Below are 12,384 nucleotides of genomic sequence, written 5' to 3'. Positions count from 1 at the left end.
CGACCTGTCACGGTCCGCGCGGCTCCCCCCGTCGGAGGTTCGAGTCCTCCCTCGCTCATGGGTGTGTGTGTGTGTGTGTGTTGTCCTTAGCATAAGTTAGATTAAGTAGTCCGTAAGCTTAGGGATCGATGACCTCAGCATTTTGGCCCCATAAGACCTTACCACGAGTTTCTGAATCTAAAGAAGGCCGAGTGCCGAGAAGATATATACGGCGGCGACGGGATCCACAACATATCCAAGTACGTGGATAAACAAAACGAGTCTGGTGACGTCGAAACATGTTCGAATGGTGTGTTCGCAAAGAAAGAAACAAAAAAAGATCAGTCAGGTTAAAATACTAGAGCCCAGTGTTTTAACCAGTGTGCGTTCCCTCCAGGTTCCGATCTGAGCATCTGTGAACGCACATTTTCTAGCAAGAACCTACTGATACGAAAGCTACACGGCTATCAGTGGTGCGAAATCTGGTGTTGAATCAGAAAGGAAACCTCGAAATGTTTTTAAATTCTACGCCTATACATGGTTTACATTGTAGGCTTCTTTATTTATCTGCTAAGTGAGTAAGTCTGAAAAAGAAATGGTGGGTAGATTAAATGGAGACCGCATTAAACGCTGACCTTTCGAGTTTTCTCATTACGTGCAATGTTAATATGTAAAAGGACGAAATATAAAGGACAAAAATCGATACTTCAAGGCGTAACTTTGGTCGTTAGATAGATGGAGTGGAGAGTATAAAGAAAAAATACGGTCACTCACCTTGAAGCCCTTGTACCACTCTTTGATGGTGGCCTCGTCGTAGCGCGTGTGCGACTTGAGGAAGTCCATGTCCTCCTTGGACAGCTTGTCCTTGCTCCCGAAGCAGCCCATGCTGGCGGCTTGGCGGCCCGCCGTCCCCGACCTGCAACAGCACGCCGCGCGGTGGTGGTGGGTCAGCCGGCAACTGGGGACCAGGGAGGGGCAGCGGCGGCCCGGCCGCAACTCCGTCCACACAGCGGCCCCCACAGGCGGCGACAGGCCTGTTCGCATTACAGCAGCAAACATCCGCAGTCAGTGCGCCGGCGACGGCCGGAACCGAGAGATAACGTGGCGCTGATCCTCACACTGTGACAACGGAAACTTTTACTAGTTATTCGACCAATGTAAGCAGGCCAGATTCTTCTGACTGGGGAAAAAGGTCACTGATTTTTGGTATCCGTATTGATAATAATTTATATAGTAAAAAACTGTTTTTGAACTCCTGAAACAACTCAGTTTTGGCGCTGTTCCCCACAACACACACTTCAAGACACACAAAATGCGCCTAAAAATTTCAGTGAACAGTATCATAAAACGAGCAAAACAAAATACAAAACGAACTAGCGTTTGCCAATCCGAGAACGGATAGTTTCTCGTTTGCAAAGTCTAATCGAGAATTCACGTCGATTGCTCGAACGGCTTCTGTAAGGACAAAATATTCAGTTTCACGTTGCGGATCGACTGTGGCCAGCAGCACTTGAGACCAGAAAAACAGTTGTTTCTTGTTCTCGTAAAATCTCTGAAACTAGAATTATTGTTATGTTCACCGTTGGCTGTCAGAAATTTTACACAAGTTAAACTCCATTACATCTAGTACATTACTGGCAAGTTTCGGCCTGTGCCCATTTTCAAACGTCTGCTATATCAAACATCAACCAGCTTCATCAGTCAACTGTTTTACCTATTTATCTTGTATTAGCTCGTTGATGTTTGATACTGCAAACAGGCGAAAGTGACCACACGTCAAAACTGGCCAGTAATGTACACTGAAGCACCCAAGAAAGTGGTCTAGGTATGCTTATTCAACCACAGAGATATGTAAACAGGCATAACACGCCTCTGGGGTTGGCAACGCCTATATAACACAAAAATGTCTGGCGCAATTGTTAGATCGATTGCTGGTGCTGCAATGGCAGGTTATCAAGATTTAAGTGAGTTTGAACTTGGTGTTATAGTCGTTTCACGAGAGATGGAACAGAGCATCTCCGAGGTAGCAATGAAGTGGGTACTTCCCCGTACGACCATTTCAAAAGTGTACCGTGAAAGTCAGAAAACCGGTAAAACATCAAATCTCCGCCATCGCAGCGACGACCGGAAAAAGATCCTGCAAGAACGGGACCAACGACCACTGGAGAGATTTGTTCAACGTGACAGAAGTGCAACCCCTGCGCAAATTTCTGCAGATTTCAATGCTCGTCTATCAACAAGTCCCAGAATTCGAACCATCGTCGATATGGTCTTTCGGAGCCGAAGGCCCACTCGTATATCCTTGATTACTGCCTCGCCTGCTCCCGTCAACACCGGCATTGGACTGTTTGATGACTGGAAACATGTTGCCTGAGCGACGAGTGTCGTTTCAAATTGTATCGAGAGGAGAGAGAATTCATGGACCCTGCATGCCAGCAGGTGCCTGTTCAAGCTGCTGGAGGCTCTGTAATTGTGTGGGGCGTGCGCAGTTGGTATGGGACCCCTGATATGTCTAGATACTACTCTGACAGGTGCCACGTACGTAAGCATCCTGTCTGATCACCTGCATCCACACAAGTTCATTGTGCATTCCGACGGACTTGGGTAATTCCAGCACGAAAGGCGACACCACACACGTCCAGAACTGCTATAGAGTGGTTCCAGGAATGCTCTTCTGAGTTCAAATAATTCCGCTGGCCACCAAACATCCCAGACATGAACATTATTGAGCACATCTAGCATGCCTTGCAACGTGCTGTTCAGAAGAGATCTCCATCCTGTCGGACTCTTACGTATTTACGGACATCCCTGCAGGATTCATGGTGTCAGTTCCCCGCGGAACTATTTCAGACATTAGTCCAGTCCATGCCAGGTCGTGTTGTGGCACTTCTGCCTCCTCGCGGGGGCAAGATATTAGGCATGTATACCAGTGTCTTTGGCTCTTCAGTATATTACATGATATAATAAAATTCATCTGTGTGAAAATTTCTGATAGTCTACGGCGGATATAACAATGTTTTTAACATTCAGAAATTACTATGAGGCTGTGGATCCAAAAATGAGGAAATTAAAGGTTCTCTTAACAATTCCTGTAGCCTCCTTTTCTTCACAACTGTGCTTTACTATCGGAATTAGGGTAACGGTTTTCGCCTGTTTGTCGTTGACAAGAGAAATAATGCAGCACAAAAAAAATGAATGTAAGGAAACAAATTTTCTACGCGTACACTTCGTATTATTTGCCTTAATAAAACCTACACAATTCGCTAAGAACTGTTCCAGAAATTTTGAATAATTATTATGAAAACGAATGGAGGAGGAAATAATGTAAAAACAACTTCTGATGAAAATATTGTAGCTGCTCTTCAATTTAATTCTGAAGTTAAGTTCTCAAAAAGCCAAAAAGACCTGTTAAAACACAACAAAATGTGGTTATTTTCGCTATCAAGCTGCTAGACACGGTTCCGAAAAGCGAGACATTTACGACTAACGTCTGCTGCGTGGCTGAAGTCTATCATACATCCCGTCAGCAAGGTCATACTGCTCAAAGCTCCCGGATCTCTAATGTGTATTCAAATTCTTTTGGCCCACCAAAAATTGATTTCTTGATTCTTTGAGGTTCTCGATTTTGCGCATCACTAAACAAAACATCTTTATTCGTCTTGTCAGTAATATACACTGGTCAAAACACACTTAGCAACGTTTATAAATCTGCTCTTAACTGTCAGTAAAGGCTTATTTTGCCACCTAGTGAACCACTGAAGATATCAAGTACCGCTGAATGTCAGGTCTGGTCCGACCTACGCCTTCGTTTGACGCAAAATTTCAGTCTTTTTCTTTTCGTCCCGAAAGCGATTTAACAGGTGAACTGCTCACGGTGTTCCGTCATCTACATTTGGACACACATCGAACGGATCTTCATCGACGTTTTTTGCAGTTAGTAATAAAATTCTATATTTTTGCCTTGACCCATAGTAATACGCGAAATCATTTTCAAACTCGTTTTTTCGACTGGCTTCAATGAACAAGCTACCTTAGCTTAATGGGTTCCATATGCTAAACACCCATTTCGACATCAATTGACATTTAAGTATCAGCTTGTTTACCGCACTTTTTAGACGCAAATTATCACACCAAAGAAAGGTAGCAACATGCCCAGGTTTGTGGCGCTGACAACTGTAATATACTAAGGAGAAGGTAGCATCATGATAACGAACGACATACTACAACAGAAAGCAACATCAAAATAGAGAGAGTGTGAATTTTTACAGCATAGCAGACTCTACCTCCTGAGAAAAGAAACTCTTGGGAGAAAAAAAAAAATGAGGCAGAAAACACCGTCAATACGAAACAGGTGAGGTATCGATGAATACACAAGTATTTTAGACATACAGCAAAACGATGGTAACATAGAAAATATTTTCTTGTCTAGCTGGTTCTTCGAACAGTCGGTGTGACTGCTACTGAAAAACTTCTGAACTGAGACACATCGCCACCATGCACGAAGCGTTTAATGGGCAGCATCTGGTACTGACCAGTCAACCGCAAGTGTAGAAACGACACGTAGAGAAAGGGCCGTCAAGAGCGTGCACGTTTACGCGCCGTAAGGCAGGAACACAGGAGATGCCACGGCAGACCGTGGAGGCTGGAATGCGTTCGCCGTATACGCCGCTGCGCTCCGTATCCTTGACCCATCCGAATTAAGGCGTGTCGCGACAGCCGCATAAAACAGAACACCACTCGACGTACAGATGACACGCATTGTACTATCTGGAAAATCTCAATCACAACGCTGTCAATGATCGCAGTCCCTTTCCTGATGTAATGGACAATCTTCTACCCAAAAATCATATACAGATGCCTTTACGTTCGTAAGACAGGCAGTACGATTCGTTGGACCACCTGTAAGGTTTGTTTTTTCACTGCATGCCCAATTCAGTTCTGCAGCAGAACGTCGAACAGATCAATACGATAAACAAATTATACGTGATGCTTGACTAGCAGTATTTCCACACTTGTCACGAATTAAACACACCTGATCTGGAATGTGCCGGGAACGCGTCTGCTCCATCGTCAGGCAGTGGGATATACAGAGTGAGTCAGCTGCTCCTACTTACGGCTTTTATGCAACCCAAAACGCCTTCAAAAACCACACGGGGGGTTTTCGTATTCTCTCACTCGCTACACGCAAACTATTAGTCCTACAGAACAAATTAACAGCACCCATTTGTAGGAAATTTAATACAGGTAAATTTTATGCTTGGATACATTTTCACTGAACGCCATGGTTTTCGAGTTATTCACGAAAAATGCGTTTGAGAGTCACTTTCACTCGTTTTTCTTGAGCGGCTCGAAAAAAGTGCCCTCTATGGAAAATGTATGCCAGTACAAAATGTAGCTAGGTTAAATTTCCTACGAAAAGGTCATTTTTATTTCTTCTGTAGGACTAATAGTTCGCACGCAGCGGGCGAGAGAATCTAAAAATATCGTGTGTTGTTTTCGAAGCTGTTGCAGGTCACATAAAACCCACAGGTACCTGAATCATCCCTTATACAGCAAGATTTGCAAGAGTGCTTGGAGGAATAACCGTGAAATAAGCTGCAGTATACAGTTTTGAATGCGTGTATGTCCTCATAAGGATTGCGATCTGTATCGTCATGAGAAGAAGCCTGTTTCCCTCATTGCCACGCACTGCAGACATATCACTGTGATGTTCATTTCATCATAACACAACGGCAGCACGGTGAATTTAGCTTCGCTTCGATCACACTGACGGTGAACAGCTTTTTGTGTATGACCGACTTTCACGTCGATCAGCTTGTCCGTATCTGATGTAACAGTACCTTCAATAATTTTCACTCTGCAGCGGAGTGTGCGCTCATATGAAACTACCTGGTAGATGCGGACCGAGACTTTAATTCGGAACTGTTTCTCTGGGGCACGTGCTCTACAAACTGAGCTACCGAAGCACTACTCATGACCCGTCCTCACAGAAAAATCGTAACAGTACCGGTTGGAACACTAGATTTGAAAGAGCCTCCTTACAAGTTACACATACCTTACTGTTGTGCACGAATGTTTGTTGTTTCTTTTATTGTCCGGTATCTTAGTAAATTACGAATGATTGAACAGAAACATGGAAAACACAAACGTGACCCGTGAAACAGACGAATATAATTTACAGCTATGGAGCATAAAACATAACTAACAAACCACATATCCTGAACTTCAGCAAACAGGTGTTGATGATAATAATAATAATAATAATAATAATAATAATAATAATAATAATAATAATAATAATAATGTTGCAGTAGCAGCAACAGTAATAGTAGTGTTTAGTGTCAGAATACCGAAGTTTGGTAGTGAAACACAGAAAGTTAGAAACTCAAATCTTACGGCCCAAACATAAGTTTCAGAGAATTTGTCCAGAAACGCCAGTCATGATCTTTTTCGAGTCTTTAAAGGCACAATGGGCACGGCATAACTTATACTAGTAAATACGAGGAGCAGTTTGAAGTTCCTTGCAGTCACTACGTTCGGCTGGTATGTCAAGGAACTATATATCTTAAAATTGTTTTTTTGAGGATGAACAGCTTACAAATGCTTCATAAAACAATACATGGTCCGTAATAATGTAGACGACCTTTATTTAAATCGTGCGACTACTTAATTTTCAGGCACCTTGGTATTTGGATAAAGACGCTGACGTTGAACGAATGTGTATGCTTCAATAGCAAGTGTCTGCAAAGGGTCTGCAAAAGAAGGTGATACCGGCGTGCTTGAAATTAGGTAACCGTACGATTTAAATAAACACAGTATACATTAAAGCCTATTACGGACCAGGTTTGCTTTCATTAAATGTATTTCTTGAGATGGTCTTATATTTTCCAACATTGCTTTTCAAGAGATTTTGTGTTAGAGAGCTTGTCCATTCCGCTGATGTTTGGCGGATGGGGATACAGACGGACAACTCGATCTACGGGGTACCTCGCTCTTTCTTTTCGTGGACTTGACATAATTATGACGATACTCTATCTGGGACACACCGCACATGCGAGGAAGTTTTCTTGGGGTTAAGACTTACAGGCAAGGTAGATATAGATATCCAAATACAGTATGGATCCTATTCAGGTCTACTTTTAACATCTCGAAATCTTGCAGTCAGCTCTTAGCGTAAATCTAGAGGAACCACAGCCTGACGGTACAATGGTCAGTAAATATTGCTTTGAAACACCTGGAAACCCTTCTGTCGGGTTCGTTTAAGGCTGGGCCACACATAAGCACTGACCTTGCCTATTCGACCGCACAAGTCAGTGTTAAGGTCTTAAATACAGTTCGAATGCCTAATCATTTGCTAGAGGCATACGTTTCCAGAGGACGTTCTGGAAAGTGTTAATACACTATTTTTGTACGAAGAAGGCTGATACAATACCAAGGAGTGAGGTTGTATTCCACTAGTCACTACTGCCTCCTAGACGCAGCAGGCTACTGGCTTTTCGATTTTCACGACGAAATGCACACATCTGGGTTTTTCAAAATTCTGTAGTGGCCTGTTCTTTGGTAATACATCAACACTGTTGCGAGTCTGAAAACCATGTCAGCAGCGAACACGAAGCTTCCTGCGTCAATAGATCTTGCTTGTCATTCCTGTAGATGGGAACTCTTTCTCTGGAACGACGTCACGAGGAAATGTGTAGCAAAAGATACGTAAAAAGTTCCTAAAAGCTACACAGTGGTTTTCGGCGTACTGGAAACGGAATTTTGTCTGTTGCGAGGAAAGCTGGAGCAAGGCAGTGCAGCTGGCGACCTTGGCATTATGTGAGCGGGAGAAGCGCGAGGCAGTGCACCGCATGCCGCTGGAGTCCCAGCCTGGCTGCTGCCCGCACGGTGCGTACTGCTGGAGAGGGGCCGAGGCCGGCCGCCGATACGCTCCGCGGGCGGCTCGCGGCGGGCGTCGCTGCATTCCGGCGGGCACAGCCGACCGGTTCTGCGGCCCGACACGGCGTCGTAAATCTCGAGCACAGGCCGACGCCAGCAAAGCCCACCTGTACTTCGCCACAGCGCACAGTGTCTGCAGCATCCCGCACGTCTCCTACTTGCCGAACGAACTTTAGTTTTTGTCGGTGGCAGCTACTTTGTGTACGATATAATCAAACGCACGCTTGGTTCGGTACTTAGCACAGTACACAGGGTGAGTCAAAAGGACTTTACAACTTTAGAATGATATAGAAATTTACTGACGTAACTCACATAATCGCTAGGTGTCATTTTTGTAGCAAAACATTTTACGTTTGATTCACATAGTGCATCACTACTCTATTCCGCCACCAGGAGCGCCAGCGTAGTGCACAGTTACAATGGCTACTTTCACAGTAGCGTAGCGAGCTCCGCTGTGTGTTTTGGTTTTATGAAAACTTTTTAATTCTACCGATCGATGAAGATGAACGAGATGGGATGATTTACTACCAGCAAGACGATGCACCACCTCATTTCCTCATGGAAATTCATTTTTGACTAACCCTGTAGATTTAAGCACGCCGAACAAAAAAATACGATCTGTCCACGGAGCTATCACGCTGATAGTGTGTAGCGATGATGGTTGCAATTCGGCAAGGAAGAGAATCCACGTGTTTTTTCAGGTATGCCGTATCCACCTGAAGCCACTCACTGACTGATAAATCCCACATAGCTACCAAACCGGCAAGTTTCAACCGCATTTCTATATCTACATCCACATATATACTTCGCTAGCCACCAAGCGGTATGTGGCGGAAGCCCCCCCCCCCCCCCCCCTGATCCACTTGAGGATGGCGCGAGTGAAAAATAACTGTCTGAACGCCTCAGTACGAGCTCTTATTTCCCTCATTTTTTGAGTGGTGATCATTGCGCGATTTGAATAATAATATATGCTCTACATCCTCGGTGAAGATCGGATTTCGGAATTTAGCGAGCAGCCCCTTCTGTTCAGCGTGCCATCTATCTGCAAGTGTGTCCCACTTCAAACTTTCTATGAGCTTTGTAACGCTCTCGCGATGGCTAAATGCACCAGTCACGAATCTTAGGTTAGTTAGGTTTAAGTAGTTCTAAGTTCTAGGGGACTGATGACCTCAGATGTTAAGTCCCATGTGCTCAGAGCCATTTGAAACATTTTTGAATTTTAAGGCGTTTTAACATACACATTTCAAGATAGGGCACTAGTCGGCGCTGTGAAACGAAGCCTGGCGTATATTAAATTTTGTGTCTGTGAGAGAAGGCTTATATCAGCCGTTCGATTCGCACAGTTCAGGATAGGCGACAGTCCATCGCCGTCATAGGAGGCTACAACAACTGGAAAAAAATATGCGGTACCAAAGCTTTGCATCAACGAGCAACAAAAGACGAAATTTGACGGGACTGTGAAAGTTGCTAGCACTTCTGGTTTTAGGCACAGTGTTACTTATGAAAAGGTAATTGAAACTGGGTTAGCAAACAATTTGATTAGTAGAAACGTGGTCTTCATCTTAGCAGGACGTCAAACCCCGTACTATCCCGCATCAAAACTCAATTTTCGTCGGTGCAGTTAGCCCCTAGTGTTTAGAAAATAGCTTTGAGTGCGATATATGGTAGCTGCCGCTTGGCAATGCCACCAGCCCAGTGTCACAGGATAGCGACTTTGATGAGTAGTGCATGTGCCGTGTACATTACGGAGGCTTACACAGGACGACAATTTGCAGTTATGGCACCAGTTTTCAGCGGAACTCAACAGCAGTAGCGTTCTCCTAGAGACGGCGGACAGCTGGATCGCCGAAATATTGAATCATGTTGATTTTAGGATCCGGTAGCAAGTCTGAGGAGGTTTTCAAGCCCAAGTTATTTTCTATGGGATTGAGATCGCGTGATTTAGCGAACCAGGCAACGTGAGGTGGATGCGTGACAGATCGTCAAAGAAGGAACATATTCGCCCAATCTTGTGAGCACGGTTGATGTCAAAAAAGGAAGACCGCAGTGTCCACAGCATACTCGTCACGAATAAGCAGAAAAGAGGCCAGAACTTGGTCACCGTGAATGTTGAAATAAGCATCCTGGTTCATGTTCACGGTAACAGGAATGACGGGCCCAAGTGATAACGCGAAAAACACCTCCGAAACATCACAGAATCACCTCCAGGTTGACAGAGGACCTCCACGCACCGCGGTTTAGGCTGCCGGGGAACCCGACGCCTTGCATTATCTGAAGAGAGGCGAAACCGCGACTCGTGGGACCACACTACACGCCTGCCGTCAGCTAGTACACAGTTTCTGTGTTGTTCGGCGTAGCCGGCCGCGGTGGTCTCGCGGTTCTAGGCGCGCAGTCCGGAACCGTGCGACTGCTACGGTCGCAGGTTCGAATGCTGCCTCGGGCATGGATGTGTGTGATGTCCTTAGGTTAGTTAGGTTTAAGTAGTTCTAAGTTATAGGGGACTGATGACCACAGCAGTTAAGTCCCATAGTGCTCAGAGCCATTTGAACCATTTTTTTGTTCGGCGTACTGAACAGGTGCAGCTTTACCTGCTGCTGTCAGTTACGACCTGTCGCAAAATACTCGACTCTAAAAGTTTATTACAAGCAGTTTCCACCTCAAAGTTCGAACGGAAACTGGTTCTAGTGGACCTGCATCCAGTTACACAGCGATTTCTGTTGGGTTTAAAATCGATTGTCACTGACAAGAAGCATCGCTCATTTTCGGGTCCTGTCGGTACACAGTACACCTGCAGGTCTCTGATCGTGCATTCGTAAATTTGGAGTGCGTACTACAAGAGCACTCACTTTCCTCCACTTTTTTCCACTTCGCAATTGGACTGAACACAGCTTGTTGCACTACATAAAAATATTTTATTACATGTCACTGCACAAGACACTTAAAGGTTCCCGGCGGCTGCTGTGTCTCCAGGCTCCCTGAGGTCCCCACTCGCAACGGCCGCTCAGCCGAACCTGCGTGCCCATGAACTTGGGAGGTCCCACACATCCAAAGTTACAATATTCCCAACAATATAGGTTATATTGGACATGGAGATCCGTCCAGGTTGTAAGATGCCACTAGATGGCACTTCGAGTGGCAGTGTGAATTAGGGAACCAAACACTGTCGGATAGAGTAATTTTACGACCACAACTTGTGTAGCTGTGAGTGATACATCAGTCTTTATACAAACATTGGACGGTCCGTGGTGATACATCATCAAACCGAGCAACTCCTTTCACGATGTGATCATGGTCACGTCCAAACCAGATAGCTCTGTCTCCGCGTAGAGCTTTCTTACTTCGGTGATTCCATTTAACCAGTGATACATATGCACACCACACTGCTAGACTTACACGACATCGGTGTAGTGTCACAGGAGTGCCAAGTATCAGTTCTACATCGTGTACAGCGCTCCGAAGCAGCCGGTGTGCTCTTTTATGTGGGCTACTTAGTTTTGTCTGGCAAGGTCAAAAGTGTCTTGCGTGCATACTTTTCGTTTACTGCATTACCTCCTGTGTAAGATGTGGACTGAGCGCAGCTCACAAGTCACCTGATACACACTGGCGAACTCGGAATATAGTCTGACTCACAGCGAGTGATTCATCAGGAATGAAAAATGGGAAAATCATCAGTTTCAAGAACAAGAGGAGACGTTCTTCTGAAACGACAGATTTCCAACTGTTTGCAGGTGGATGTATGTAGCGCAGTAGCCGAAGCGTTATTCAAACCGTCATGGGGGAGACAATCTAGAAATTAGGTGCTTGTCGACGACGTTCTATTTATAAACGCGCCCATTCTCTTCTGTGAAATTATTTTCGGTTTTTGCCGTTGATTACCTCAGCAGAAGAGCCTGAACTTCGTCTACTGGACAAAAATGCTGCCATTATGGGACACTGAAGTGCCATCAGCCAACTAGTGAAATCTCAAAAACTGCAAAACGAACTCGGTGTTTGTTTTTTACTTGTTGACTGTGAGGTTAATACAGCAGGAAATGAGCTACATTAACCGTGGTAAAAATAATTTTGGCTGTGATATTCGCAGAAGGTAAATTTTTCATTCAGTACTAACTTCTGCTTTTTATTAAAATCGTTCATTCCCTACACGCAGGAGCTGGACGAGGTCTTTTAGAAGTTTGTTCTATTCAGCGTTATGTTCCAGAAGGCTGGGAGAGGGCTGGGGGTTCCCAATTGGAGATATGCGGGAGGAATTTATAGTCCCTTCATTTGGCTAGTAACCAACGCAGACCTCGCTAAAACTTGTTAGGAACCGAGGGATTGGAACTCCTTCAATTTAATTACGTATACATGAAGCGGTTTACAGTTTTAGGCCAGTAGCACGACTGGGGGAGCGCGAAAAACCATATAAACGTTTCAGTGCCTGTGGGCTATGAGGCAGACATGAATAGTGTGTTTTCGAGTAACGGCTTA

At 44.8% G+C, this 12,384-nt stretch overlaps 2 protein-coding genes across 2 annotated transcripts in view; both read right to left on the bottom strand.

Moving 5' to 3' along the window:
- Positions 1-12,384, bottom strand: part of LOC126363166 (neuronal calcium sensor 2) — a 337,516-nt gene that overhangs the window by 249,930 nt on the left and 75,202 nt on the right. Inside the window, exon 2 of the mRNA XM_050007942.1 lies at positions 754-895. Within this exon, the coding sequence (XP_049863899.1) occupies positions 754-864 (111 nt within the window). The 5' untranslated portion in view covers positions 865-895. The remainder of the gene's footprint in view (positions 1-753; positions 896-12,384) is intronic.
- Positions 902-12,384, bottom strand: part of LOC126363182 (uncharacterized) — a 1,127,484-nt gene continuing 1,116,001 nt past the window's right edge. The window contains exon 10 of the mRNA XM_050007943.1: positions 902-1,013. Within this exon, the coding sequence (XP_049863900.1) occupies positions 927-1,013 (87 nt within the window). The 3' untranslated portion in view covers positions 902-926. The remainder of the gene's footprint in view (positions 1,014-12,384) is intronic.

This window comes from Schistocerca gregaria, chromosome 1 (genome assembly GCF_023897955.1).
Source record: "Schistocerca gregaria isolate iqSchGreg1 chromosome 1, iqSchGreg1.2, whole genome shotgun sequence".
In the NCBI taxonomy this organism is placed as follows: domain Eukaryota; kingdom Metazoa; phylum Arthropoda; class Insecta; order Orthoptera; family Acrididae; genus Schistocerca; species Schistocerca gregaria.
The sequence above is the reverse complement of the archived record's forward strand: the minus strand, read 5'-3'. Positions and strand labels throughout refer to the sequence as shown.